The sequence below is a fragment of the Chlorocebus sabaeus genome, chromosome 18, assembly GCF_047675955.1.
Source record: "Chlorocebus sabaeus isolate Y175 chromosome 18, mChlSab1.0.hap1, whole genome shotgun sequence".
Taxonomy (NCBI): Eukaryota; Metazoa; Chordata; class Mammalia; order Primates; family Cercopithecidae; genus Chlorocebus; species Chlorocebus sabaeus.
Genome location: NC_132921.1, coordinates 35,754,049 through 35,781,460, shown reverse-complemented (window position 1 = coordinate 35,781,460; position 27,412 = coordinate 35,754,049). Strand labels below are relative to the sequence as shown.

At 38.2% G+C, this 27,412-nt stretch overlaps 1 protein-coding gene across 1 annotated transcript in view; it reads right to left on the bottom strand.

Moving 5' to 3' along the window:
• Positions 1-14,420: 14,420 nt before the first annotated feature.
• The window catches only part of SKOR2 (SKI family transcriptional corepressor 2), a 47,476-nt gene continuing 34,484 nt past the window's right edge, over positions 14,421-27,412 (bottom strand). Inside the window, exons 8-9 of the mRNA XM_007974101.3 lie at positions 20,354-20,419; positions 14,421-15,147 (exon numbers count right to left, since the gene is read on the bottom strand). Of these exons, the coding sequence (XP_007972292.1) occupies positions 20,357-20,419 (63 nt within the window). The 3' untranslated portion in view covers positions 14,421-15,147; positions 20,354-20,356. The remainder of the gene's footprint in view (positions 15,148-20,353; positions 20,420-27,412) is intronic.

Genomic DNA, 27,412 nt, shown 5'->3' with positions numbered 1-27,412 from the left:
AAAAGATCTTTCTTTATAAATATCACCTTATTCATCTTTGTTGAGGTAACCATGTATACACTTGGGAAAAATAGTTGGGGTTTGAGAGTAGAGGAAGAAACCAAAGTATATTAAGAAGGATGCTTATAGATATTAGAATCTGGGGACTCTGAGGACCCTGAAAACCTGTTATATTATGGAAGAGCTTTGTATTTTCTAAGTAACAGAAAAACCACACGATTTTCTTCTAATATACTTTTCCCTGAGCAGGAAACAGATTTTTTTCTCTTCTGGCTTTAGACATAACCTATGAGAACAATAAAAACAGAAATCTTGCCTGTGCATCAAGACCTCACAAGGACCAAGGAACACCACAGAATGGGGCTCACAAAGCAGGAATGGAGCTTGGGAAGTGACATAGCCAGTGAACTTCCAGCCCGGCCATGGGTCTGTAGCTCCCTCTTGTTGTGTCTGCCATTTGTACTGACTTTGGTGTTGCCTGTCTCTGTTTTGACTAGGCCTGTCTCTGACAATCACCTTCTCTTGACTTCTGTTTGCCTTGTTGTTTCAGATGACTCAGAGCCTCTGCTTCTTCTCCGTTGCTGCTTATTAATTATTCTTCCTGCCTCATGGCTTCTGTATATTGCTTCTTTCTCTCTGTGTATCTTGGTTTTTGCCCTCTTGCCACCAGTTACTCTCTATGTCTTCAACTCAGAATCCCTGAATTCAAATGCAGGTCTATGGCGAAGGGCACAGCAGAGGGTTTAAGATCTGAATCAGACAAGGAGAAACCTCATCTTTTGAGACTGAAGGGAAAAGGTGAGGTAGATACTTCTGTAGGTGAGAATAGGAAGTTCAGAGATCATGTCTGATAATTTTGTCTCAGTAGTGGAGTAGGGGATAGCACTGTCTGCTGAGAATGAGGGCCTAGGCTTGAGTAAGATTGTAGAGCAGTGGTTTGGGCTGACTTTAGATGGAGAAGAACTGACCTGGAACAGGTGAAAACATTGACAGGTAAAGCTGAGAGCTGAGGTGTGAGACTAGATGAGACCAGTCTGCCAATCTATGTAACTTATGTGATTTCTTCCTGATTGTGTGATTTCAGCCCTGTCTAACCTCCACCCCCACCCCCTGGGTAGGAATGATGGGGTCAGGTAAGAGGAGAGCTCAGAAGATCAACTACTTGCATTGGCAGAAAAGAAAAGTTAGAAAGAAGCTGGGAAGAGGGAGAGATCAGAGACTGGAAGTCTTGAAGAGGTGGATACAAATGCAGAAAGAATGGGTGACTGGGATTAGAAAGTAGGATATTTGAATGTAGCATTTCAGAGGTGATGACATGGTGTGACATGTATGGGAGATTAAATATGGCTACAACTTCTTTGCAGCTCCTCTTTCCACTCTGATTCTGAGCTGGCCTTGGCACTTACTTTGATCAATAGATTGCAGATGCAGTGATGTTGTGCAAATTCTGGAGCCTAAACCTCAAGAGGCCTTGTAGCATCGGCCTTTGCTCTTGGAATGCTGCCCTGGCAACCCCATGACATGAGAAAACCCAGAATGAAAGACCATGGAAAGAGAGTCCCAGCTATCCCAGTAGTCTCAGCGTAGCCCACCTCCCACCCACCTGCTAGGTGTGAGCCCAGTGGGACCAATAGAACTGCCCAATCTGCCTATAACTCATGAAAAATAATACATCATTGTTTTAAGCTACTAAGGTTTAGAGTGACTTACTCCAGCAATAGTTAACTGAAATCCCGTGGGAGTACCCTAATGTGGTATAGTTTCCTTTGCCTAGAGCCTCCTTCCCCCAACTTTGCCATTCCATTCTCCTGTACTCACACTTTATTTGATCAAATGTTCAGTCCATGTGTCACCCCCTCTAGCCAAAGTGTACCAAGAAGGATGTAAATAAGATGTTAGAAAGAAGCCTTTCCTCATCCTCCAGTCCACATTAGTTGTTCTTTATGTTTCCAAAGTATCTTCTGTCTATCTCTACCTCAGTACTCCTGCTGCATCATAAATGTTTGTAACCTTCACTGCACAGCATGTATCTTGAATGTAAGGTTTCCTAAGCCCAGTACCTTGCACCATTCCTGGGACCTGTCATTCAGTTGTTTATTGAAGAAATGATCTAATATTTTACCATTTGGATGAAATCTTGCTCCTTCACTTACAGAGAAATAGCCTTGCCAATAGTATAACATGACAATGACTACACTATCCATACCTGAAAAGACACTTGTATATTAATGGAAGAGATGAATGCTCATGAATGGTTTTCCCCTCCTCCTTTCTAATCAAAGTTTTATTGTTACAGATTAAATCTCAACTCCTCCATGAAGTATTACCTACTAGTGCTATCCAACACTCACTCACTCTGTTGTGCTCACTCGCTTGGGCTTCTTCATTGCCTGGCTTACTGATTCATAGCATGGGTTTGGGAATCAAAGAGCTTTGGGTTCAAATCCCAGGTGGACTATTCATTTTATTTATTGAACACATCACTTGAACCCTCTGATACCCAGTTTCCTGATCTGTAAAATGGTTGTAAGAATTCGTATCTCATGGGGTTGTTGTATTATATAATAAAGCATTTAGTACTTGATACTTGGTAAGTTCTTAATAAATGGTAGTTATTATTCATAATTCTTCCTGAAAGGATTTGTAGGGAGGTCTGTCTGTTCCATGACCCTAAGCAGAACCACAGTTATGCCATCCTGTAGAGCTGCCTTCAACAATTCAGAGAAGGGTTCTTGGTAAGATGGCACAGTTTCAGAATCTTCCTCATTGAAAATCTTTCCTAATGCATGGAGAATGACTACAAGTCTGGGTTTGCTTGAGGATTGTCATTAGTTGAAGAGGTGACACTTTAGAGACATTTATCTGGATTTCTTTAGTATCTGCTTTGAGGAAGGTCTTTTTCTTTGTAGCAAAACAACTATTCTTTTTGTGTGTGTGTGTGATGGAGTCTCACTTTGTCACCCAGGCTGGAGTGCAGTGGTGTGATCTCGGCTCACTGCGAGCTCCACATCCCGGGTTCACGCCATTCTCCTGCCTCAACCTCTCAAGTAACTGGGACTACAGGTGCCCGCCACCATGCCCCGCTAATTTTGTTATTGTATTTTTAGTAGAGATGGGGTTTCACCATGTTAGTCAGGATGGTCTTGATCTCTTGACCTCATGATCCGCCCGCCTCGGCTTCCCTAAGTGCTAGGATTACAGGCGTGAGCCACCGCTCCTGGCCAACTATTCTTTACTGATGCTGACAGCTCCATTTTGGGCTCTTGTGGCTTGAAAAAGCTGATACCCTAATCCGTTCCCTTTTGCTGGTTCTAACAACTCACTTCACATGATACTATTGTGAGGGAATGTGGCTAAATGGAGATGACATTTAGTGAAGGGTCCTAGGACCCTCAGAGGAAGAAGACATCATCATGAGGTCATCTGTGTTGTTGAAAGATATGAAGATCCCTAAATTCATAGAATGAGAGGCTCTAAGCTTTCCTTTATGGGTCATGAAGGGGAACTAAGGGGAGTGGCTCTTTCCAAAATGGATTAGCTTCAGTGTTCCAGATGAAGAAGACAAAGAGGAGAGGGGGTTGAAGGGGAAGACAAAGAGGAGGCACAAAAACAAAAGAAGACGGTGTAGGAGGAAACGGCAGAATTGATCAAGCAGAGGAAAGAATCAGTTAGCTTAAAAACAGGTCACATGAAAATACATAGAGGTGAAAAAAGAATGAAAAGAAATGAAGATTGCCTACAAGATATAGAAAATTACCTCAAAAGACTTCAAATACAAGAATGATTGGTGTTCTAGAGGGAGTTGAGCAAGGGCAGGGAGTAGAAAGCTTACTCAAGGAAATAGTAATAGAAAACTTTTCAAAACTTGAGAAAGATATAAATATCCAGGCACAGGAAGGTCAGAGAATAACAAACAGTTTTGACCCAAGTAAGACTATCCCAATATAATAATCAAAGTCTCAAAGGTCAAGGACAAAGGAGGATCCCAAAAGCAACAACTGAATAAAAGCAAATAACACATAAAGGAGCCTCTATTTCATCTGGCAGCAGACTTCTCAATGGAAGCCACATAGGCCTGGACGGAGTGGGTTGGTATTTTCAAAGTGCTCAGACACAAAAAATTGCCATTTAAGAATACCATATCCAGCAAAGCTATCTTTTCAATATGAAAGAGAGATTAATTCTTTCCCAAACAAAAGCTGAAAGAATTTACTACCACCAGACCTGTCTTACAAGAAATGCTAAGGAGAATTCTTCAACATGAAAAAAAAATCCACTGTATTAATCTGTTGTCACACTGCTATAAAGACATACCCAAGACTGAGTAATTTATAAACAGAAGAGGTTTAATTGATTCACAGTTCCATGGGCTGTACAGGAAGCATGCCTGCAGAGGCCTCAGGAAACTTATAATCATTGCAGAAAGTAAAGGAGAAGCAGGCACATCTTTACATAGCTGGCAGGACAGAGAGAGAGAGAGAGAGAGTGAAGGGGGAAGTGCTACACACTTTCAAACAACTAGATCTCATGAGAACTCACTCACTACCACGAGAACAGCAAAGGAAGAAATCTGCCACCGTGATCCAATCACCTCCCATTAGGTCCCTCCCTCGACGTTGGATATTACAATTCAACATGAGATTTAGGTGGGGACACAGAGCCAAACCATATCACCCACTAATGTGCACCAAGAAAACATTTGAAGGTATAAAACGTACTGGTAAAAGTGAGTGCACAGACACATTGAAAATATTCTAATACTGAATTACGGTGTGCAATCCACTCATAACTCTAGTATGAAGCCTAAATCTATCGAAAACAGTAATAGATGCAGTAACCTGTTAAGAAATAGACAATGTAAAAATATGTAAATTGAGACAACCAAAAATCAGTGTTGTGGGGATGGAGTTAAAGTGCAGAGTACAAAGTATAGAGTTACAGTGAAATGATGGAAAAAGATATTCCATACAAGTGAAAAGCATAAAGAGCAGGAGAAGCCATGCTTAACTCAGATAAAACAGACTACAAGTCTGGCTGGGTGCTTACCTCTGTAATCCCAGAACTTTGGGAGGCCAAGGTGGGTGGATCACTTGAGGTCAGGAATTCGAGACCAGCTGGCCGACATAGTGAAGCCACATTTCTACTAAAAATACAAAAATTAGCTGGGTGTGGTGGCACATACCTGTAATCCCAGCTACTCTGGAGGCTAAGGCAGGAGAATCACCTGAACCCAGGAGATGGAGGTGACAGTGAGCTGAGATCATGCCAGTGCACTCCAGCCTGAGAGACAGAGCAAGACTCAGCCTCAATTAAAAAAACAAACAAACAAACAAAAAACTCGAAAAGAATAGACTATAAGAAGTCAAAGAAAACCGCTATGTAATGATGAATGGAGTCATTTCAGCAAGAGGATATAACAATGTGATGGTAAAGGGGTCATTTCAGCAAGAGTATATAACAATAATAAATATGTATGCACCCAACACCAGAGTATCCAAGTATATAAAGCAAACATTAATAGATTTAAAAGGAGAGAGAGACTGCAATACAATAACAATGGAGGACTTCAACACCCCATTCTCAGTAGCAGACAGATCATCCAGACAGAAAATCATTGAAGAAACATTAAACCACATACTAGACCAAATAGGCATAATGGACATTTATAGAACACGTCATCCAGCTGCTGCAGAATACACATTCTTTTCATCAGCCCATGGAAGATTCTCTAGAATAGACTATATCTTAGGCCACAAAAGAAGTCTCAACAAATTTTTAAAAGTAGAAATCATATTAAGTATATTCTCTGACCACAATGGTATAAAACTAGAACTCAATAATAAGAGGAACCTTGGAAACTCCACAAACATGTGGAAATTAAACAACATGCTCTTTAATGATCAAGGGGTTAATGAAAAAATTAAGAAGAAGGCTTTAAAAATTATTGAAATAAATGAAAATACAATATACCAAAATCTATGGGATACAGCAAAAGAAATACTAAGAGGGGAGCTTATAGCAATAAATACCTATATCAAAAAAGTGGAAAGACTTTAAGGACCTAGAAAAGCAAGGGCAAGCTAAATCCAAAATTAGTAGAAGAAATAATAAAGATCAGAGCTTAAATAAATAAAATTGAGAATAAAAAGCCAATCAATATGAAGATCAACAAAACAAAAAGTTGGTTTCTTGAAAAGATAAACAAAATTAAAAAATATTTAACTAGACTAAGCAAAAAAGAAAGAAGACTCAAATAAAATCAGAAATGAAAAAGAAGACATAATAACTGAGACCACAGAAATACAAGGAATCATTAGAGACTATTATGAACAACTATACACCAATAAATTGGAAATTCTAGAAGAAATGGATAAATTCCTGGACACATACAACCTACCAAAATTGAACCATGAAGAAACAGAAAACCTCCATAAACAAATAATGAGTAACAAGATTGAAGCCATAATAAAAAGTCTCCCATCAAGGCCAAGGACCTGATGGTTCACTGCTGAATTCTACTAAATATTTGAAGAACTAATACCAATTCTACTTAAATCCTTCGAAAAAATTGAAGAGAAGGTCAGGCAGGGTGGCTCACAGCTGTAATCCCAGCACTTTGGGAGGTTGAGATGAGTGGATTGCTTGAGCTCATGAGTTCAAGAGCAGCCTAGCCAGCATGGTGGAACCCTGTCTCTACCAAAAATACAAAAATTAGCTAGGTGTGGTGGCATGTGCCTGTGGTGCCAACTACTTGGGAGACAGAGAGGGTAGGATGGTTTGAGCCTGGGAGGTGGAGGTTGCAGTGAGCTGAGATTGTGCCACTGCACTCCAGCCTGGGTGACAGAGCCAGATGTAAAAAAAAAAAAAAAAAAAAAAAAAAAAAAAAAAAAAAGAAGAAGAGGAAATATTTCCAAACTCATTATATGAGGCCAGTATTACTCTGATGCCAAAACCAGACAAGGACACAACAACAACAAAAAATTACAATGTGGTATCACTGATGAACATAGATGCAAAAATCCTCAACAGAATGTTAGCAAACTGAATTAAACAACATGTTAAAAAGGTAGTTTACCATGATCAAGTGGGATTCATCCCAGGGATGCAAGGATGGTTCAACATACACAAATCAATAAATGTGATACGTCACATTAACAGAACTAAGAACAAAAGTCATATGACCACTTCAATAGATATTGAAAAAGCATTCAATAAAATTCAATATCCCTTTATGATTAAAGAAAAAAACTCTCAAAAACTGGGTAGAGAAGGAAGATACCTCAAGCCTGGGCAACATGACAAAGCCTCATTTCTACTAGAAATACAAAAAGTTAACTGGGCATGATGGTGCATACCTGTAGTCCCAGCTACTTGGGAGGCTGAGGTGGGAGAATCACTTGAACCTGGGAAGTTAAGACTGCAGTGAGTTGAGAATGCACCACTGCACTCCAGCTTGGGCAATGGGAGTGAGACCCTGCCTGAAAAAAAAAAAAAAAAAAAAAAAAAGAAAGAAAGGAACATATCTCAAGATAATGAAGGCCACATATGACAAACCCACAGCTAACATTACACAGAACAGGGACAAATTGAAAGCCTTTCCTTTAAAATCTGGAACGAGACAAGTATATCCAGATTCATTACATTAATTCAATATAATACTGGAAGTTTTGGCCAGAGCAATTAGGCAAGAGAAAAAAAATAAAGGACATTCAAATTGGAAAGAAAGAAATCAAATTAACCTTGTTCACAGATGACATAATCTTTTATTTAGAAAAATCTAAAGACTCTACCAAAAAAACTGTTAGAACTGAATAGCAAATTCATTAAGACTGTAGGATACAAAATTAATATACAAAATCAGTAGCATTTATATACATCAATAGCAAACAATCTGAAAAAAGTCAAGAAAGCAATCCCATGTACAATAGTTACAAAATATATGAAATACCTAGGAATTAATTTAACCAAAGAAATGGAAGATCTATAGAAGGAAAACTATAAGACACTGATGAAAGAAATTGAAGCAGACTCCAGGAAATGGAAAGATATTCTATGTTCATGGATTAGAAGAATTAAAATTGTTAAAATATCAATACTACCCAAAGCAATTTACAGACTCAACGCAATCTCTATCAAAATACCAATGACATTCCTCAAAGAAATGGAAAAAGTAATCATAAAATTTATACGGAACCATTCTAAGGTGTACTAGTCAGCAGCATTTAATATACTCACAATATTGTAAAAATACCAACCCTGTCTAGTTCCAAAACATTTTAATAACTCCAAAAGAAAACTCTGTACCCATTAAGCAAGCTCTCTCAATTCTCTCCTTATCCCTAGACAGACACTGGAAACCACAACTTTGCTTTCTGTCTTATGGATTTACCTATTATAAATATTCCATAAAAATAGAATCATGCAATTTGTGATGTTTTGTGTCTGACTTCTTTCACTTAGGATACATTTTTAAGTTCCATCCATGTTGTTAGCATGTGTCAATACTTCATTTCTTTTCATGGTTGAGTAATATCCATTTTTTTGATAAATAACATTTGCGTGGTTTCCACCTTGTGCTGCTACAAATATTTGTATGCAAGCATTTGTTTGAATAATTGTTTTCAATACTTTTGTGTATATACCTAGGAGGGGAATTGCTGGGTAATATGGTAATTCTGTTTAGTTTTCTGAGGAACGGTCAAACTGGAGTGGCTGCACACCAGTTTGCATTTTCACCAGCAATGTATAATCGTTCCAATTTTCCTACATCTTCACCAATACTTGTTATTGTTTTTTGGTATTAGCCATTCTAGTGCATGTGAAATGGTATTTCATTGTGGTTTTGATTTGCATTTTCCTGATAACTCATAGTGTTGAACATCTTTTCATGTATTGGGTGTTCATGTAACTTCTTTGGGGAAATATCTATTCAAGTCTTTTGTTCATTTTTAAAATTTGGTTATTTGTCTTTTTATTATCACATTGTAAGTGCTCTTTATGTGCTCTGAAAGCAAGTCCCTTATCAGATATATTATTTGCAAACATTTTTCCTTTACTGTGAGCTGGTCTTCTTTTACCTTCTTGATGTTATCATTTGCAGCACAAAAGTATGTAACTTTAAGGGAGTCAAATTTATTTTTTCTTTTGTCACTAGTGCTTTTGGTGTTGTATGTGTGAAAACATTGCTTGACCCAAGGTTATGAAGATCTACTTTTATGTTTTCTTCTAAGAGCTTTGTAGTGTTAGTTCTTTGACAGAAGTTACTTTGAATAGCACCGTCTTGGGGTATTTATCTTACTAGAGACATATAATACCTTAGTCAAAGAAATCATGCTAGTTGTGAAATTTCAGCTTCAAGTGAGATTAGTGAGGGGAGATATTTTTATTTAAGAGGGTCTTCCAGCATTCTTCAGATTGTGTCAGTCTGGGCACTGCCAGCTCACCTGTGTAGGGAGCAATGTAACAGTTAAAAGCAGAGATTTTTGAAGTCACAGTGGTCCTAGTTTCAAACTCCTACTTTTCTACTTAATCAGCAGAGTAGCTTAACTCCTTTAAATTTCAATTAAATAGTCCCTACCTCATAGGGTTGTTGAGAGGATTAAAAGAAATAATGCATTAAGCATTGTGCATAAACTTAGTACAATGTTCATCTTACTCTAATCACTCAATAAAAGTTGGCTGCTGGTATTATTATTGGCTGCCAAGTAATTGGATGATAGTGCCATATAAGCAGAGGGATGAAAAAGCAACTACACATAAAATTACAGTTTCAGCAATGATAGTTCAGTACTGAATTCAAACAGTATTTAACCATGTTTTAAAGCACACAATTTGGGGGAAGTGTTGATTCTTTAAAAAGTCAATCCCTAGAGGGCCATAAAAGCTATTTCAATCACTATAACTAATTACAAGGAAGTATAAATCAATAAACTTTGCTAAATGGTCTAAAATATAATAAAGAAAACCATCATTAACAATCATCCAGGAAGCCACTGTCCTTAATAGTGAGATGATGTAAAAGTTGGATGTGAAGAATGAATTTTGTTATTTGAAAACTCCAGGTATTAACAGTGCTTTTAGAGAAGTTCTTAATTCAGCACACAGTCGTGGCTTTTCCGAATGATTGTTTACTTTAGGTAACTTTATTTCTTCTAAATTATATGTATATTCATCTTGGTATGGAAATAAGTGGCCATCTGCATAGAAGTATTGTCAGCTCTCAGTGTTTTTCAGCACCTTTCTTAGCTCAAAGCCAGCCCCCTTCTCATCCCTCTTCCTAAAGCTGCAACACAGCTTCAGGTCCCAAATCAAGACTGGAGTCATGCTACATTTAGAAAGTCTTTGCTTTTTTTCTCCCAGTCCTGTGTGGTAGTTACAGGCTCAAATCTGGAAGTCCCAGGGCCCTCTCCTGAGTTCCCAAGCTTACCTTGCTGCCCCTCTGAGCAGGAGAGCCAAAGCCCACATGGGCTCCTGAGCCAAAGAGCTCTCTGCCCATCATGTCTTCAAGTCTAGGACTGGGTTTGCTTCCTGCCACCTGTTTATTCTCAATGGTGTGTTTTCCCAAGGACAGAACCTGCCCATAAATGCCATATGAGTGGCAGGGCCCCGTATCATGGATGATGGTGATTGACAACCTCTTACTCTTGAACATGCCTGTGCTGCTGAGATCTATTCGCTTGTTGGGGTCTGGCTACATACCTGCTCACATCTTTCTTTGTGTCACTTGAGAATGAATGAGGTCTTTTGGACAGTTTACCTTTCTAGTCCATCTCCTGTCCTACCCTGGAAAGCTAGCCAAGTTCAGGTTCAGCCCCTTTCCCTATCTTCACCTGCATATATTGCAATGGGAGATATCAGAGATGTTACAGCTGGCTAAGTGTGATGGTGAGGCCAAGAAATAGATGAGAATAGCTTGCCATGGCAGTAAGAAGAACTGGATTTAGGGTTGACTCTGCAACTAGTTAGCTTCCATATCCAATACCCTTTTCTAAATCAAAGGGCCAATAAGCTCATAAAATGAAATAAACAGCATAAATATGCATTGGAAAGTTATCACATAAATAAGAAATCATGCAGTTGTTGGCAATGGGGGCCCTCAAATAGAGCAAAAGGTTTTGTAATAAGAGTTAATAGAAAATCTAAAATAATGTGGTTAAATAAGATAGAATCTCATTTCCTTCCAACATAAAAGAAATTTGGAAATGGTCAGTCCAGAGTTGGAATGGTGGTTCAGTAGTTGTCAAGGACCCTGGCTTTTATTATTTTTTTGTGTGCCATACTATTAATAGTATATGGTTTTCATCTTCAAAATCACCTCATGGCCTGAGATGGCTGCTGGGCCTCCATCCATCTTATAGACATCAGAAAAGAGAGAAAGGGAAAGGAAAAAAAGAAATATTTAATTAAGTCAAAGCTCTTTTGAAGCTACCTTTCTGAAAGTTCCACATGCTTCCACCTGCATCCCATTGGCCAAAATATAGTCACATGGCCATGTCTAACTGCAAGTAAGGTAATTGTTCCATTGGGTATATTGCCACCTGAGAATGGGTATTATAGGATGGCAACTAGCATTTGCCACATATGATCATTTGAAATCAGATGAAAAGTAAACCTTTGAGAGAGCTTAAATTGATAACAGTGAACTGATCTGCTTCTATGATTGGCTCAAATAAAATAGAGATAGAATCACTCATTTAACAAAACTGTTTTGTGCTGCTGCTACCTGCCAGGGACTGTGCTAAGCACTAGGGAGAGGGTAGTGAGCTGAAACAAACATCTTCTGCCCTCCTAAAGTTTATAGTACGCGTCTCCCCCACAAAAGTCTGTTATTGCAAACATGGTTTGGGTTGCCTATAGGGAATCTTGTAAGATGGTCAGACTGTGTGTGCTCAACTCTGTAGAGAGAGACAAAGGCCCTCTGCTCATAGCATAGAGAGTGCTAGGAGTTAAATGACAGTGGTTACACATCCTTACCACGCAGACAGTGTTCCTTTTCTCTAACCTCCCTCGCTGCTGACCAACCCAACACTGTCTTAACTCTTAACTCTTAAATGAAAGAGCTCCTATCAGTTTGATCATATCCCCTGTAGCTAGGAGAGAGTTCTCTATTTTCCACAGTGCAGAGACCACACTCATTGTTCAATCTAAGGAAATTGGGATGTGATGTCCCTCTCTCCTTGCCTGTGGCAAACAGACAAGCAATTACTCAGGCATTCTAAGGATGGAAAGCATCAGTCTGAAATGTCTGGTCTGCCCCAACAGGAAATACTCTACTGTTCGGGCCTGGATTTTTGCTTTTATTTGCTGATGCTTTTTCTGATTTTATAATTTGATTTGGAATTAAAATAGAGAATTGTATTTGCAATGCCTGTGTGCTTCATTAGTTAGTATTTGGAATGACCTTGGAATTTTGACATGATAAAACAAAGAAAAGAGCACAGCATTTTTTTTTCTGCTGTCATTTTGTGCAGCCAAGAATTTTTACTTGTCTTTCTGAGGAGTAGCTTTATTTTTAGCCCCATGCAGCACTTGAGATGGATGTCCTGTCTGTTTCCACAAGGCAGCTCAGATAACACAATTCTATCCAGTTTTGGGGAAGAATTCTTTTGTTCCAACTTAAAAGCAACAAACATTACTAGAACAGGAAAAATATATTCACTATTCTTAATGAGAAAACACTTGGGGTAAATGACATGTTTCCACATCACATGTGTGATTTTCTTGCCTTTTTCTTTGAAGCTTTGGGTTTTTGGCATGTAGCTTTATGGCTACTTGGAGGATTGTTAGGCTCTAGTGCTTGTAACGAATAGAGACTCCAAGGCATGGGAGTAAGGTCAACAGGAGAGCCCTGGCACTCAGAGACACGTATAGCTGGGCTTCTTTGGAATCTGGAATTTAGGTGGAGAACTGGAAGGCACCAATGCGGTTTTAACATTCTTCACTTGGTCTTAGCCAAAAGGCCGAGAAGTGATAGTTTTAACATTGTTAGCAGCAGAAGCAAATGGTTTTCTGTACTGCACTTGGCCATGAACTCAGTGCAGAGTTATGCCATGGCTAATAAGTCCAGAGTGCTGCAGACATACTGGTCAAGTTATTGGGTTTTTATTTCTCTTTTACTACAAGATCATTTGCTGATATTTTACCACTAATAACTCATAGATATTTAAAGTTGCAATTGGAAACAAAAGAATGACATTTCAGGCTGGTTTATACTGCCAGTTGATGCAGCTGCAGGACAAAGACCTTAAATTTATCTGTAAATCTGTTATTCTCCCTCCAAACTCCTGGACCAAGTTGCTCTTGCTCTGAGAAGCTATGTGGTCCTAGAGTTTGCATTGGATTCTGTAGAAAATGACCCTGGTGGCTAGTCATGAAGCCAGATTTGTGACCTCCCAGATGATTTTCTGCCACCTCTGATATCCTTGGCTTAAAGTACAAAGCTAAGAGCCACAGGGCTTCCATCCCTTTGTGTAATTTCATGCTTATATCAGAGAAAATTCTCCACTTACCTGACTGCTCAAATTACACACCTAAGTACAATGACCAGTTTTAGAAACATGTATCATGTCCAAAGGACTCTGTGAGACTCATACCTGCACCCAGGCCCCTCCTGGAAGAACAGCTCAAAGAGAAAATTTTTTGTCACAGCATCTTCATATTAGTTTCTGTTAGTGGTCACTAAGAATCTGTTTCCAGACTCTGGGACTTGGTTTACATTCCTTCTCTAACACAACTTCTCATCCTTCATAGGCTAGGAAGAAGATCACAAATGAGTATCCCTCCTTTGGTTTCTTATTGTCACAGCCAAGATAAGAGCATTTATCTCAAGGGTAAGTTGTGAAGCTTTTTGGGATAGTTTGTGGTAATAAAGCTGGTGTGGAAAAAGTATTAAATCTCATGGCGATGCATCTGAAGGCTCTTTTGAAATCTGTTGAGGGATGCCAATGGTGAGATGTTTTTTCAGTTAGGATGCGCTTTGGCAACCTCAGGTTGGAAGGTCATCCATGGTGGACTTCTGTGCAACCCACATTACCTTAGAAATCTTGGCTGCAAAGTGTTCACTATCTATCTCTCTCATCTGAAAGGCAGAATTTGAGGCATAATATGATCTTGTGGACTTGGATTTAACATCACAGTAAGTAGGAAGGCCTATGGTGGGCTTTATCAGCAACACTACTGGAAGACCTAGCAGGAATTTAGAACATTCTTTTACCTATACAAAGATCCTAAAACAATGGGGGAGTTGTCCAGATGCTGACAATGACCAAAGGCTGGGCTAGCCTTTAATAATCATTTTTGAAGGAATTCTGTTTTCAAAAATAATTTATTCAAATATTTTTATACCAAAATAATTCTTAAAAGTATGAATTTCTCTTAGTTATCCTCAAGCAAATATGCATTTAACTACATGAACACCACTATTACTTCATAGTTTTTTTATTATAGACTTTTTTTATCCACATGAATGTTAAAGAAACTACAACAGAGTTAAATACCATTTTTGATAACATGATTATATTCTTAATTACACTCAATATTAAACTGTAAAATATTTCCAGAGGAATACAATCTTCATTCATACAGCAGGCAAAGTACAGAGAGGAAGGGGCCACGTGTTAAGTCTGTCCAGTTTTCTATGAAAAGCAGGTTTGTATGGCTGGTGCCTTCCCATCCGTTGAAACGCGATCCCCACTCCTAGGACAGGTCTTGTGTTTTCTTTCCACCAAGAATCACTTCTTCAAAAGGAAAAGACAGTTTTGTAGAGTTGCTTTCTCCATGTGTGCAGCACTGAGACTGCCTGAGACCATCCATGGATTTCCCATCCCAGTTGGCTAATAGCACTTCCCATGCTCTGGGTTCAACTGTCCTTTAAAAATACGAAGACTCGAACTTTGGTTCCACCAAAAGATGCGACAAGCATTGACTGCTCTGGTTGGCTCCCCCCTCCCCCAACTAATGAATGGCCGCTACAGTCTATTTTACATGGTTGTCCATGCTGTTTTGAGGTCACTTGTCCTTAGGTTCTCCTGAACCTGATTTTGTATTTAATTCCCAAGCCCTTTCGATCTGCAGTCTTTAATGCGGGTCAGAAGTGCTCCATGGCAGGCTGTATCTTACAAGAGAACAAGAGTAAGTCGTTCTGTGCACCTGGGACAAGACAAAAGCACAGAATGACAAGCTGAGCCTAATATAATCAGATAATTTTAAAACATTTAGAGTAATATTTGGTATACCTCCTTAGGAGAAGACATTTTGTCTGCCACCCTAGGTTATATATCTCTAATGACACTGAGTCAAACCAGAAATATTACATAAGAGTGTGCTGGTTTGCTGTGTCCTTTTTACAGTAAAACCATTTAGATGGGTTTAGAAGCTGGGATTTGTTGTTGGGCAAAGACAAAAGCAGCCTGCAGTGAAAGGGGCAGACAGAATTTCATGCTCTGGTGCTCTGTTGGTTTTGATTGGATGGCCCAAGTTATGTTTATTTTTCTTGTCATAGAGTGTCAGGGCAACATAGGAGTATGAGCGGAGGTTTTGTGATTCAAAATCAATGGAATGATTGGATTAGTTATTAACTGCGTATTTATAACTGATAATACAAGTTGTGAATTAGGCCACGATTTTAGGTGACAAACCAGGGGAGAGCAGACAAAGTATGGAATGCAGAGTCAGCCCCAGCATGGCTCAAATCCTGTGACTTCCTAGCAGTGAGACCACAGGCAACTTACTCATCTCTTGTCTCTTTAGCCTTCTCAGCTGTAGGGGGTGAAAGCAGTAATACTTACCTCAATGGGTTGTTCCAAAGATTGAATAAGATAATCAACATAAAGTTCTTAGAACAGTGGGGGCACACCATTATTCTCTACAGAGATTCTTAAAAGAACCTCTTATGTCTGACTAAAGATGAGAGAAATGAATGTACCACTCTCCCTCTTTATCTTTGATCTATACAAAGGGAAGACACAGAATGTTCAATTAAATCCAATATCTTTTTTTTTTTAAGACTCTTGTTGTTACTTTCATAGTAATTATTCCAGAAGTGAAACAAAAATAAGAGTTTACCAAAGAGGTAGATATAGTTAAAATACCAATAAAAAATAATATTCCAGACGCTCCAGAAAGATGCAATGTAGCAATTAGTGATTAAGAAAATGCAGACATAAGGCAAAAATAGGTAGGTAATGCCCTTGGGTGTTACATGGGGTCCTGGGCTGACTTTCATGAAAGTGGCCCTTTTCTGGGAAAAAAGAGATAATATATCAGAAAATTGGCACACAAAAGTGGCAGCCAAAATTTTAGAGCTAGTAGAGATTTTGATCAGGTTTGGCCATCCACATTTTATAGATAAGAGTGAGACTCAAAGAGATGAAATGATGTTACTCAAGATAATATAGGGAGATAGCATCAGATCTGGCACCCAGTCTCCCTCACCACCAGCTAAGGACCCAAGGAAGACAGGGAGAAAGTTTTAGGGTCAAATAGACCTGGATTGAATCATGTATCTGTCACTTGAGAGCTATGTGACTCCCTGAGACTCAGTTTCTAAGTATGAATTGGAGGTAATAACAGGATCTACCTTACAGCATTGTAAGGATAACACAGTAAGTATTTAGCCAGTATCTGGCATAGTTAGTGCTCAATAAATGATCATTATTATCATTTCCAGTTTGGCCAATGAGTTTCTGCATGACTATGAATGAGACATTTCCCTGATTCACTTCCTACTTATGTAAAACAGTTTAATTCTTGTCTGTGAAAGTTGTGGGTGCTTCAACCAGTTACATGAATGATAACTGCAAAACGTTTAAATGTGTTTGGAAGAAAATGAATGTAAAGTAATAATACCATTATACCATTAAATACCATTAAACGTCATACCATTTTTATTTGGGGACAGATTTCACACAGATGACACTGGGTTATCTGTGCAGGAAGTGGGTCACAGAATTAACTAGATGTTAGGAAGGCCATCGGGAATAATTCTGGCATTAAAAATGGGCCCAGGTGAAAGGATAATGTCTGCAACATTTTGAAGTATTTTTTCAAATCCTTTCCATAGTACTCATGAGCTCATAATGAGACAAATACGAAGAGCAGTACAATGTCTAATCTAATAGGGCTTGTTTTAGGAGGTAGTTTGAAGGTAAATAAAATAAACTACACTTTAACAGCTGGTAGCTTAACAAATAGAATTCATTGCCCCAATGGGGACTATGCTTAGGTTGAAGAAAGGTGTAGATAAATCCATGGGTAATGGATCTTTATGGTGTTATCAAGGGAAATCTAAGAGTATTCAGTGTATATGCCTACATTTTGAGGTTGATATTGCTAAGAACAACAATTTTGCTCTTAAAGTATCTTGACCTGGGTGGATCTTTATTCTGACTCAACATGGAATTTCTCATGTTCTAATGTAGGACAAAAAAAATATGCAGATCAGTGATATGTGGCAGTACTCGCTCAGCTTACTAAGTGGATTCCTGTGGTTTTGAAAAGCTTCCTCCTCTTAATAGTAATATTGGAATCCACTGGGTAGCAAGAATACAGCATACTACCTTAAGGGTCACTCTTGCATAAGACATTAATGCATCAGTCCCTAATTTGGAAACCTGTGGTCACTCTGCAAGACAGAATGTGTCTCTCTCCCTTGGTGTAATGATTTTTATCTTGTAATCTCTCTTGGGGTAACTCCTTGCAGGCTTGGCATGTTGAGAATCAGAGACTGCCTCTAACGATACAGTCATGATTCTCTGCTTGGCTGATTTAGCTAAGCATTTAAGTAACCACTAATCTTCTGAAAGCACCAGGGTCTACTTAGAGAAATCCCTGTTGTCTGCAAGGATGGAAACAAAATCAGCATGGAGGAAGCATTAGTTACTAAACACAAATCAATCTTTTTTTTTTCTTTTTCCCACCTAACCGTATGCTAGGTCACTATCAGAGGTGTAGTTTCTGGGCAGTGAGTCTTAATCTGTAGGTGCAAAATGGGCTCAGGCCTGATAAACAGGGAAGATGGGTTAGGGAAGTGTAAGGAATACAAAGAGAGTTTATTGAAGCTCTTAAGTATAAATCAAATCACATTCTAAGGTTGGGCATGGTTGTAATCTCAGCACTTTGGGAGACCAAAGCAGGAGGACTGCTTGAGCCCAGGAGTTTGAAACCAGCCTGGGAAATATAGGGAGACCCTGTCTTTACAAAATAAAAAAAAATTTGCTGGGCATGGTGGCATGCACACCTATAATGCTGAGATAGGAGGATGGCTTGAGCCAGGGAGGTCAAGGCTGTATTGAGCTATGATCACATCACTGCAACTCCAGTCTGGGCAGAAGAGTGAGACCCTGTCTCAAAACAAAACAACAAAAACCCCATTCTAATGGATGAATCTCCCAAGTGCTGAGTAAAACAAGCCAGACACAAGAGAATGTTCTATGCAATGTCATTTACATAAAGTTCAAAAACAGGCAAAATTTACCATCATTGGGGGTAGGGAGTGGGAGAAGCTGGACAGGGGCACAAGGTTGTTATCAGGGGCTGGAAAGCTAAGTGAGCTCATTGTGAACATTTACTGAGTTTCCTTTTGTTTTTGTTTTCATTGTGTGTGTGTGTATGTGTGTGTTTGTGTGTGTCCCTGGGTGACTGCAATTCACTGAGTTTTGATTTGTAAACTTCATGATTCGTATGACTTTATGATTTATAAACTTTGAATAAGAAGGTTATTTTTAAAAACATCCTAATATTTTCTCTTGAAAGAAAATTAGTTTGACATTTTCAACCATTATACGTATGGAGTTTATCAGAATTAATTTGGACCATTCTTGCCTTAATTATCTTGATATTCTGAGTTAAAATTCACTGGAATCTAAATGTTCTAAAATTTTCATTTCACACTGCTGGTGTAAACCTGGTCTACTATACTGAGAAAGAAATTGCCCAAAGTCAACTTCAGACTTAATAAAAATACTTTAATATATAGAACAGAGCCAACTTCACAGGTGCATTTGTTAATAACTTCATAGAGATAGAAACAGAATGACTTACTCTCTGAGCACCTCTGTTGCAGTATCATCTGCTCACCAAGAACAATAAGTCCATGCATTAGGAAGAAGCAGGCACTAGATACAAAGTCAGGGCCCCCAGAATCCCTTCTTGGCTTTGCAACATGAACATAAAATGTCACATCTCTTATCTGTAAACCTCAGTTCCCCATGTGTAAAATTAAGGGAAAGCACATGAATGAAAGACTGTTTTGGAAAGGGTTTTGAGCACCTGATGAAATGTAACATAATAATTATTATTTAAGACAAATACTGAAGACTACCACTAATAAAAATAATGGCAAGAAAAATTGTCATTTGCACTTGCTAGAGGAAATTTGTGATATGCAGAAGGGAGGTGAAGGAACGAAAGGAACCGTGAGCCTGCACAATTCTCTTTGCTAACAAATTCTATTGAGTTGAAAATATGTTCCAGAGGGGAGGAGTGGGAAGAGTCATTCTGATGGGAATGGATCAAACTGATAAATGGCTGCAGTCCTAGCTGGCCATGAGCACTAACAAATGCTACCTTTGGCATCTGTGGTTTTTTTCCTGATTTAGCAATCCTAGTTGTTAGGTCATCCCAATATATTGTTACAGAAACAAAGTGCTAGTTTTTGCATTCCCACAATTCTAATAATTACATATGTCTTCTTCCATGTGCTGAAAAAGTTTCTTTTCAAATGTTTAGGTATGTTCTGAATATAGCCATTGAATTTTCACTGTCTGCTTTTCCTTAAGAGTCCAAAATAATTGTCTTTCCCATTTTCTTTTAAACTGATATGATCTTGAACCTGGCTTCAGCTGTAGAGAGACTATTACTAGTTTAGGGAAAAGATTAGTTACTATTCCTAGAGCAGAAGGTCTCAAAGGTCTATATTGTCCCCAGTTGTTCATATTACCACCTGCAGTAACTCTCTGAAAGTCAGATTTCAGGCAGGCTTTTTGGAAGCGAAGGAGAGACAGAGATGAGACACCCTGAGGATGACTGCTGACACTTTGGTTTCCTTGGGGGCAGTAATTGGGGTGTCAGAACCATAAAGAGCAGAAAGCCGTAAAACAGAAAGAAGATCACTTTTGCAGACTGAATACAGAATTTTTAGTTATAGGAATTTTCCATGGAATTTATAAGAGGTACTTGGCCATTCATTTAGGAAATCCCATCCCCGGACATAACGAAGTTTATTGGTATATTGACTCAAACACAGGATGCAAATTTACCAATCCCTTGGGCTATTTCAAACACATCAATAAAGAATATGTTCAAGCACACAACAATACAGAGAGTTAAGAAAATTGCTTTCCTCTGACGATCTTACCTTTTAGCTTTTGCTAAGATGGGCGCCAAGCTTTTCTTTCCTGATCAAACTTGCTGCATAGGGTATCTATAAGATAAAAACAAGCAACACCATCCAGGTAAGCTAGATTTGGAGACAGATGTGTAATGGAGACCCTTCATCATGCCTAACAATTTGAATGCCAATAGATCCTCCCTGAAAAAAAGAGATCTCCATCTGCTTAGCAGTATGAGGCTTCTGGGGTACAGCATCCTTAAGGCCTGTTAACAAGTACAGTGAGGACAGAACAGGTGATCACACTGGACTGCTGCTACAGCTAGTCCTTGAGGTTAACATGCGATGTTTCACTTTTTAAAGTTTTTAAAAATTTGTGTTCAATAATATGGTATCATATTTATTTAGGTATAAAAACTGAGTTATGACGTTCTAATGTATGTTCAAGGTCATAAAACAAGAACGTACTTACAAACTAGTTTAATGTAATTGTTCAGTTTATTAGAATGATTTCTTTATAACAGACGTAATTTCTTTATAACATATGCTATCCTTATAAATTGCAAATAAGACTAACTAAACCCAAACTATTACTCTGATTAGATTCCCAATAACTGATAAGATGCATCAGAGGCTGGGTGCGGTGGCTCACACCTGTAATCTCAGCACTTTGGGAGGCTGAGGTGGGAGGATCGCTTGAGTCCAGGAGTTCAAGACCAGCTTGGGCAACATAGGAAAGTTCTGTCTCTACAAAAAGTTAAAAAATTAGCCAAGTGTGGTGGCACACACCTGCTACTTGGGAGGCTGAGGTGGGAAGATCGCTTGAGCCCAGAAGGTCAAGGCTGCAATAAGCCATGATTGCACTACTGCACTCCAGCCCGGGTGACAGAGCAAGACCCCTTCTCTCTCACACACACACAAAGAAGCATCAGAACTAACTATACTCAATGGAAAATATGACCTTGAGAATTCTACCTGGGTAAACTTGAAAAGTACTTTTGAATACTGGGATTTTGAATAAAAGTTGATCACACTTGGTATGCTTCTTTTCATTAGAAAATTCCAGTGGTTTTTATGGTATTAGGTCTAACATTTAAGTCTCTAATCCATCTTGAATTAATTTTCGTATAAGGAGTAAGGTAAGGATCCAGTTTCAGCTTTCTACTTATGGCTAGCCAATTTTCCCAGCACCATTTATTAAATAGGGAATCCTTTCCCCATTTCTTGTTTTTCTCATGTTTGTCAAAGATCAGATGGCTGTAGATGTGTGGTATTATTTCTGAGGACTCTGTTCTGTTCCATTGGTCTATATCTCTGTTTTGGTACCAGTACCATGCTGTTTTGGTTACTGTAGCCTTGTAGTATAGTTTGAAGTCAGGTAGCGTGATGCCTCCAGCTTTGTTCTTTTGACTTAGGATTGTCTTGGCAATGTGGGCTCTTTTTTGGTTCCATATGAACTTTAAAGCAGTTTTTTCCAATTCTGTGAAGAAAGTCATTGGTAGCTTGATGGGGATGGCATTGAATCTATAAATTACCTTGGGCAGTATGGCCATTTTCATGCTATTGATTCTACCATTCAGGACATAGGCATGGGCAAAGACTTCATGTCTAAAACACCAAAAGCAACGGCAGCAAAAGCCAAAATTGACAAATGGGATCTAATTAAACTAAAGAGCTTCTGCACAGCAAAAGAAACTACCATCAGAGTGAACAGACAACCTACAGAATGGGAGAAAATTTTTGCAATCTACTCATCTGACAAAGGGCTAATATCCAGAACCTACAAAGAACTCCAACAAATTTACAAGAAAAAAACAAACAACCCCATCAAAAAGTGGGCAAAGGATACGAACAGACATTTCTCAAAAGAAGACATTCATACAGCCAACAGACACATGAAAAAATGCTCATCATCACTGGCCATCAGAGAAATGCAAATCAAAACCACAATGAGATACCATCTCACACCAGTTAGAATGGCAATCATTAAAAAGTCAGGAAACAACAGGTGCTGGAGAGGATGTGGAGAAATAGGAACACTTTTACACTGTTGGTGGGATTGTAAACTAGTTCAACCATTATGGAAAACAGTATGGCGATTCCTCAAAGATCTAGAACTAGATGTACCATATGACCCAGCCATCCCATTACTGGGTATATACCCAAAGGATTATAAATCATGCTGCTATAAAGACACATGCACATGTATGTTTATTGCGGCACTATTCACAATAGCAAAGACTTGGAATCAACCCAAATGTCCATCAGTGACAGACTGGATTAAGAAAAGGTGGCACACATACACCATGGAATACTATGCAGCCTTAAAAAAGGATGAGTTTGTGTCCTTTGTAGGGACATGGATGCAGCTGGAAACCATCATTCTTAGCAAACTATCACAAGAACAGAAAACCAAACACCGCATGTTCTCACTCATAGGTGGGAACTGAACAATGAGATCACTTGGACTCGGGAAGGGGAACATCACACACTGGGGCCTATTATGGGGAGGGGGGAGGGGGGAGGGATTGCATTGGGAGTTATACCTGATGTAAATGACGAGTTGATGGGTGCTGACGAGTTGATGGGTGCAGCACACCAACATGGCACAAGTACACATATGTAACAAACCTGCACGTTATGCACATGTACCCTAGAACTTAAAGTATAATAGTAATAATAATAAATTTTTTTAAAAAAGAAAATTCCAGTGGTTGAAATTGGACTCAATGTATTATTTAGATTTGCCTCTCCACTAACCCCCGTTAAGGTGCTCTATTCTTATGTTACCCACCTTCGGCATTACAGGCTAAACTCAGGGCTTTAAAGACTTGAGTCTATTCTACATGTAAGGAATAAATATTCACCCTTCTAGAATGTAACGTGAAATATGGCTGTTAAGTAAAAGCAGCGAGGGAAATAAAATTACTTTCATTCAATTAAGCAATTATATATATATATAATTATATATATATATAATTTCCCACATTCTAGTATATGGTATGTTTTCCTCTCATTATCAACAGTCCACACATGTGAACCTTTATTATTAATGAGAAAGAGTTATAAATCTACAGTGATGCTAGTGGCTAAAAAGGGTTGGACCATTTTACTGTAATAATTAGCTGAATCAAACAGTGTTTTTAACAGGAAAGAAAAGACAATAATAAAATAACCATCTCACTATTTTGATATATAACCACAACATAAACATGTCAGATAGGCACATATCTGATAAAGGGTATAGATAGCAGCACTGAAATAAATGATTCATATAGTAACATTAAAAGTTCAGTGTCCTAATCTCGTATTTTAGGATGCAGGCTGAGATCAGCTAGATAACTATGACAAGGACAGTTACACAAGGCCCTACTCCAGTTACCTCTTCTTTTCATTCTAGGTTATGCTATACCTGCTATTAACAGAGACCCCTTTGAATATTGGTTTTCCATTATGGTGTATGCTGCAATGTGCCAAAGCGTATGGATCACTTCTCTAGATGTATGACATGACAAAGCCTGGAATGGAATTCTATTATTTAGGATGACAAACAATGTAAACTTTTGGGCACAAGGAGTTCCCAATAAAATGTGTTTGTGCCACTCTCACATTTTAAAAAAGTCCTCAACATCAAGATTAGACACCACAAAGATTTAGCAAGTGTCTGTTCTATGCCAGCCACCAGGAAAGATAAGTTAAATCACCATGGGCCATCTCACTAAAGGAGTAAACTATTCATCCTAATCCAAAGAAATCCGCCTGAAGGATTCTACTTTCAGAGCTAAGTCAAAATGGCTCCTCTTTCTTTTTTTCAGAAGCAATAACACAGAATTTCATTAAGGTAGGAAGCTGAGAAGGAAAAGAAAAGCAAAAAAAAGGATTCAAGAAAAAGGACATTTCCAAATAAGCATATTTGAGTCCCAAGGGTCCAGATTGGAATTTAAACTGGGGTGAAGAATTATCCCCACCAGAATGTTGATTTTTTCATTTATTTCATTAAAACAAAATGAAATAAAAGCCAAAAAAAAAAAAAAAAGATAAAAAGCAAAAAGTAGTGAGCTGAGAATCATGTATTTTTCCATTCTAAGTCCTAAATCATGAATGGTAAATAAAGATTATAGCAGCATGGCCAGTTGTTAATGGAAACAGCATTATTTCACTGATTCCAGGATGCACTTTATCCCCTCACATTTTAACATTCTGAAATCAGATGTATTATAATTGATGGTATCTTAGAATTACAGTTGAAACCTTTTTCTTTATGACTCATCAAGTAGTGGTGCCTCTTACAATTGATGGTGCTTCAGATTCCATAAAATGCAACATTGGACTTGAAGACACTTCAGCAAATTCTCCCCAACTCGGAAGCTCAGGATTTTAGAGGCTCGATTTAAACGAGTTAGTTATTCCATGCAAATCTACAATAAGACTTACAAAAGCTTTCTTTTCATCTTGACCAGCTTGGAAATTATCGAGATTGGCATGGAGAAAAAAGTTCAAAGTATTATGTAACTTCTAAATTACCTACTTGGTTATAGGAGATCAAAAGTACTGGAGTTAAAAAAAAAAAAAAGTGACTTCTTGGATTGTGCCAAGAGAGTTAACTTGAGCTCACACCTTCAGGTCAGTCAACATCTCAAAAAGAAAGATCAGAAGAAAAAGGCTACATAACTAAGGAACAACTGATTGCACTGTCAAGGTGCACAACAGTAGATCAATAATTGGAAATGGACACACAGTAGCCAAAGTCTGTCTACTGCTAGAGAATTTTAAGGCAGCTTCCACAGAAGTTCAGGCTTGCATTAAGTCCTCTGACTTGCAGGGATCTCCTTTTGATGCATATTTAGATACAGAACCAAAATCTTCCAGTGGCCCAGGGATCTTCTTCTAAAAATATAATGCAAAACAGTAATGGTTCTATCTACCTTTTTTAAAAAATAAAGATATAAGACATATTTTTACAAACTCTCTAGGTTGATACAGTAGAAATCTGGGCAAGTTCCCATCCTAGTGAATACTGGAGAACCTCCAAGAAAAGACCATCTTACTGAAGAGCTGTGTCCTTGCCAAAGAACAAGCACTCTTCCAGCAAAGATAACGACCTCTCGCTCCTTTCCCTATGAAGACGCACTGCACTCCCGTCATTAGGAAGTTGTAAACTGCTGTTTTACAAGTCCACAGTGAACAAAACATTAGTCTTTAATCTATTGATTGAACATTATTTTAATTGAGGCTTTTAATGAAGAACTTTGAGACCGGTTCCCCCTAGCTGCGTGTGACTGCAGCATTCTGGAAAAACAGCAGAGGGCACTTAAAGACTAGCACATTTTCCCAATCAACACGCCTTGTGGTAGCGATCTGACAAGTTCAAAGGATGTGAATCTGGGTCTAGCCATTTATCATGTGCTCCGTATTGCAGCATCACAATGTCCTCCAAGAACTATGACTAAAAAATAATAGAGCATGTCTTCAACAAATCTACAGTAGTAGTTTATACACAGATGCACTTGCTTATAAAATTACTGCCAAATTTGTAATAATAAAACAAAAGTTTTATCAAGGCATCATCACAGTCTCAGTTCATGTTGTAAGTTTTTATATTTCAGTCCTTGGAAAAACTTTAATCAAAAGGCTATTTACTGAATAAAAATCTTCAGTCAGCTTCTTCATCCCAAGGACTGATAAGTTTTACTTTTAAAATTGAATAAACTTCTCCTAGAATCACAATTCATTTGTGAATGAGAAATCCTTTACCCTTTACTATACTAAACATTTACATTTTCATAAACATGTTAAATTAAAAATCGTTTGTAGTGGTTCATAGGAATAGGAATATATTTCTTTGTTTTGCATAACTAAATGTGGCTTAGTAATAAAAATGCTATAAGCACTTGAAAACCCAGGGCAGGGGTGGGGGACTTTAATACAAACCATGTTAAATACTAAAAAACCCAAAATTTGAGCTATTTTTTAAAAAGGTAGCTTATAGTCATGTATAAATGTTAAATAATTCCTCACATGCTTTAAATCTCACATTGAGATAAATGTACATTCATTTATAAAGACACAAAGAGAATCAATCATTTGACTCTGTAGTCATCACAACTTTACATTTAACACGGGAAAAAGAAGCGATGGTGCAGAAATGACAGTCAACAGAGAATCTAAAATGCAGGAGCTGAAGAAATTCATAAGTTTTCTTTCTATAGCAATGATACCCAAGACACTTTCGAAATAAGTTTTTTGAATAGAAACGCTTTTTAACAACATAGGATAAATGCATTGTGGGTCTTTGGGAATCATTACAAAATATGATGGTTTTAATATATTTGAATTCTCCATGACTGCAAGATACAGTGGGTTTTTATGTCATCTCAAGAAAAAAAAAAAAAAGCCTGTTTTGTAATATATGCTCCATAAACTTTAAACATAAAATAATTTTGAGTGAACTGTTCTGTTTTCAGGAAGCAAAGCATGCAACCATATCGACCGATGAATAAGATCATCCAACTAAAATATTCAGAAAGCCAGTAATTGTGATACCTTGCAATTTCTTGATAATCTTTAGATAGAATTTTCTAAAGACATTTTTCCCCAAGTACTTTGACAAATACATCAAGCTGAATAAGGAATTAGATACATTTCTGTTGAAGTAACATTGAATCTGCAGCCTCAATTCTAAAGCAGATAGTACCATGTAAACATAGGTCTTTTCTGCACAAAACTATATCTAGCCAGATGGGCACAGTGGCTCACGCCTATAATAGTTCCACAATTGTAGGTACTACTTTGAGAAGGGCTATACCATTAAATTCATTACTCGCATTGGCATAGCATTTTATGGCTTGTGTGTACATTTCATGTTTATTACTCACTTGCACACTTGCACCTTGTAATATTCCTACCAGGGCACTAGGTTAAACCTTATAGCAGTTCCTTTTGGTTGAGGAACTGACACTTAATGAAACTGTATGGGATGGGTCTCAATCCCAAGTTACAGACGTTAAAAGCTCATGTCTGTTAGGTGTAGACAGGGCAGTAATACAGAATTTCCCCCAAATTTGCTAGTATTCCTTCCTTTAGGAG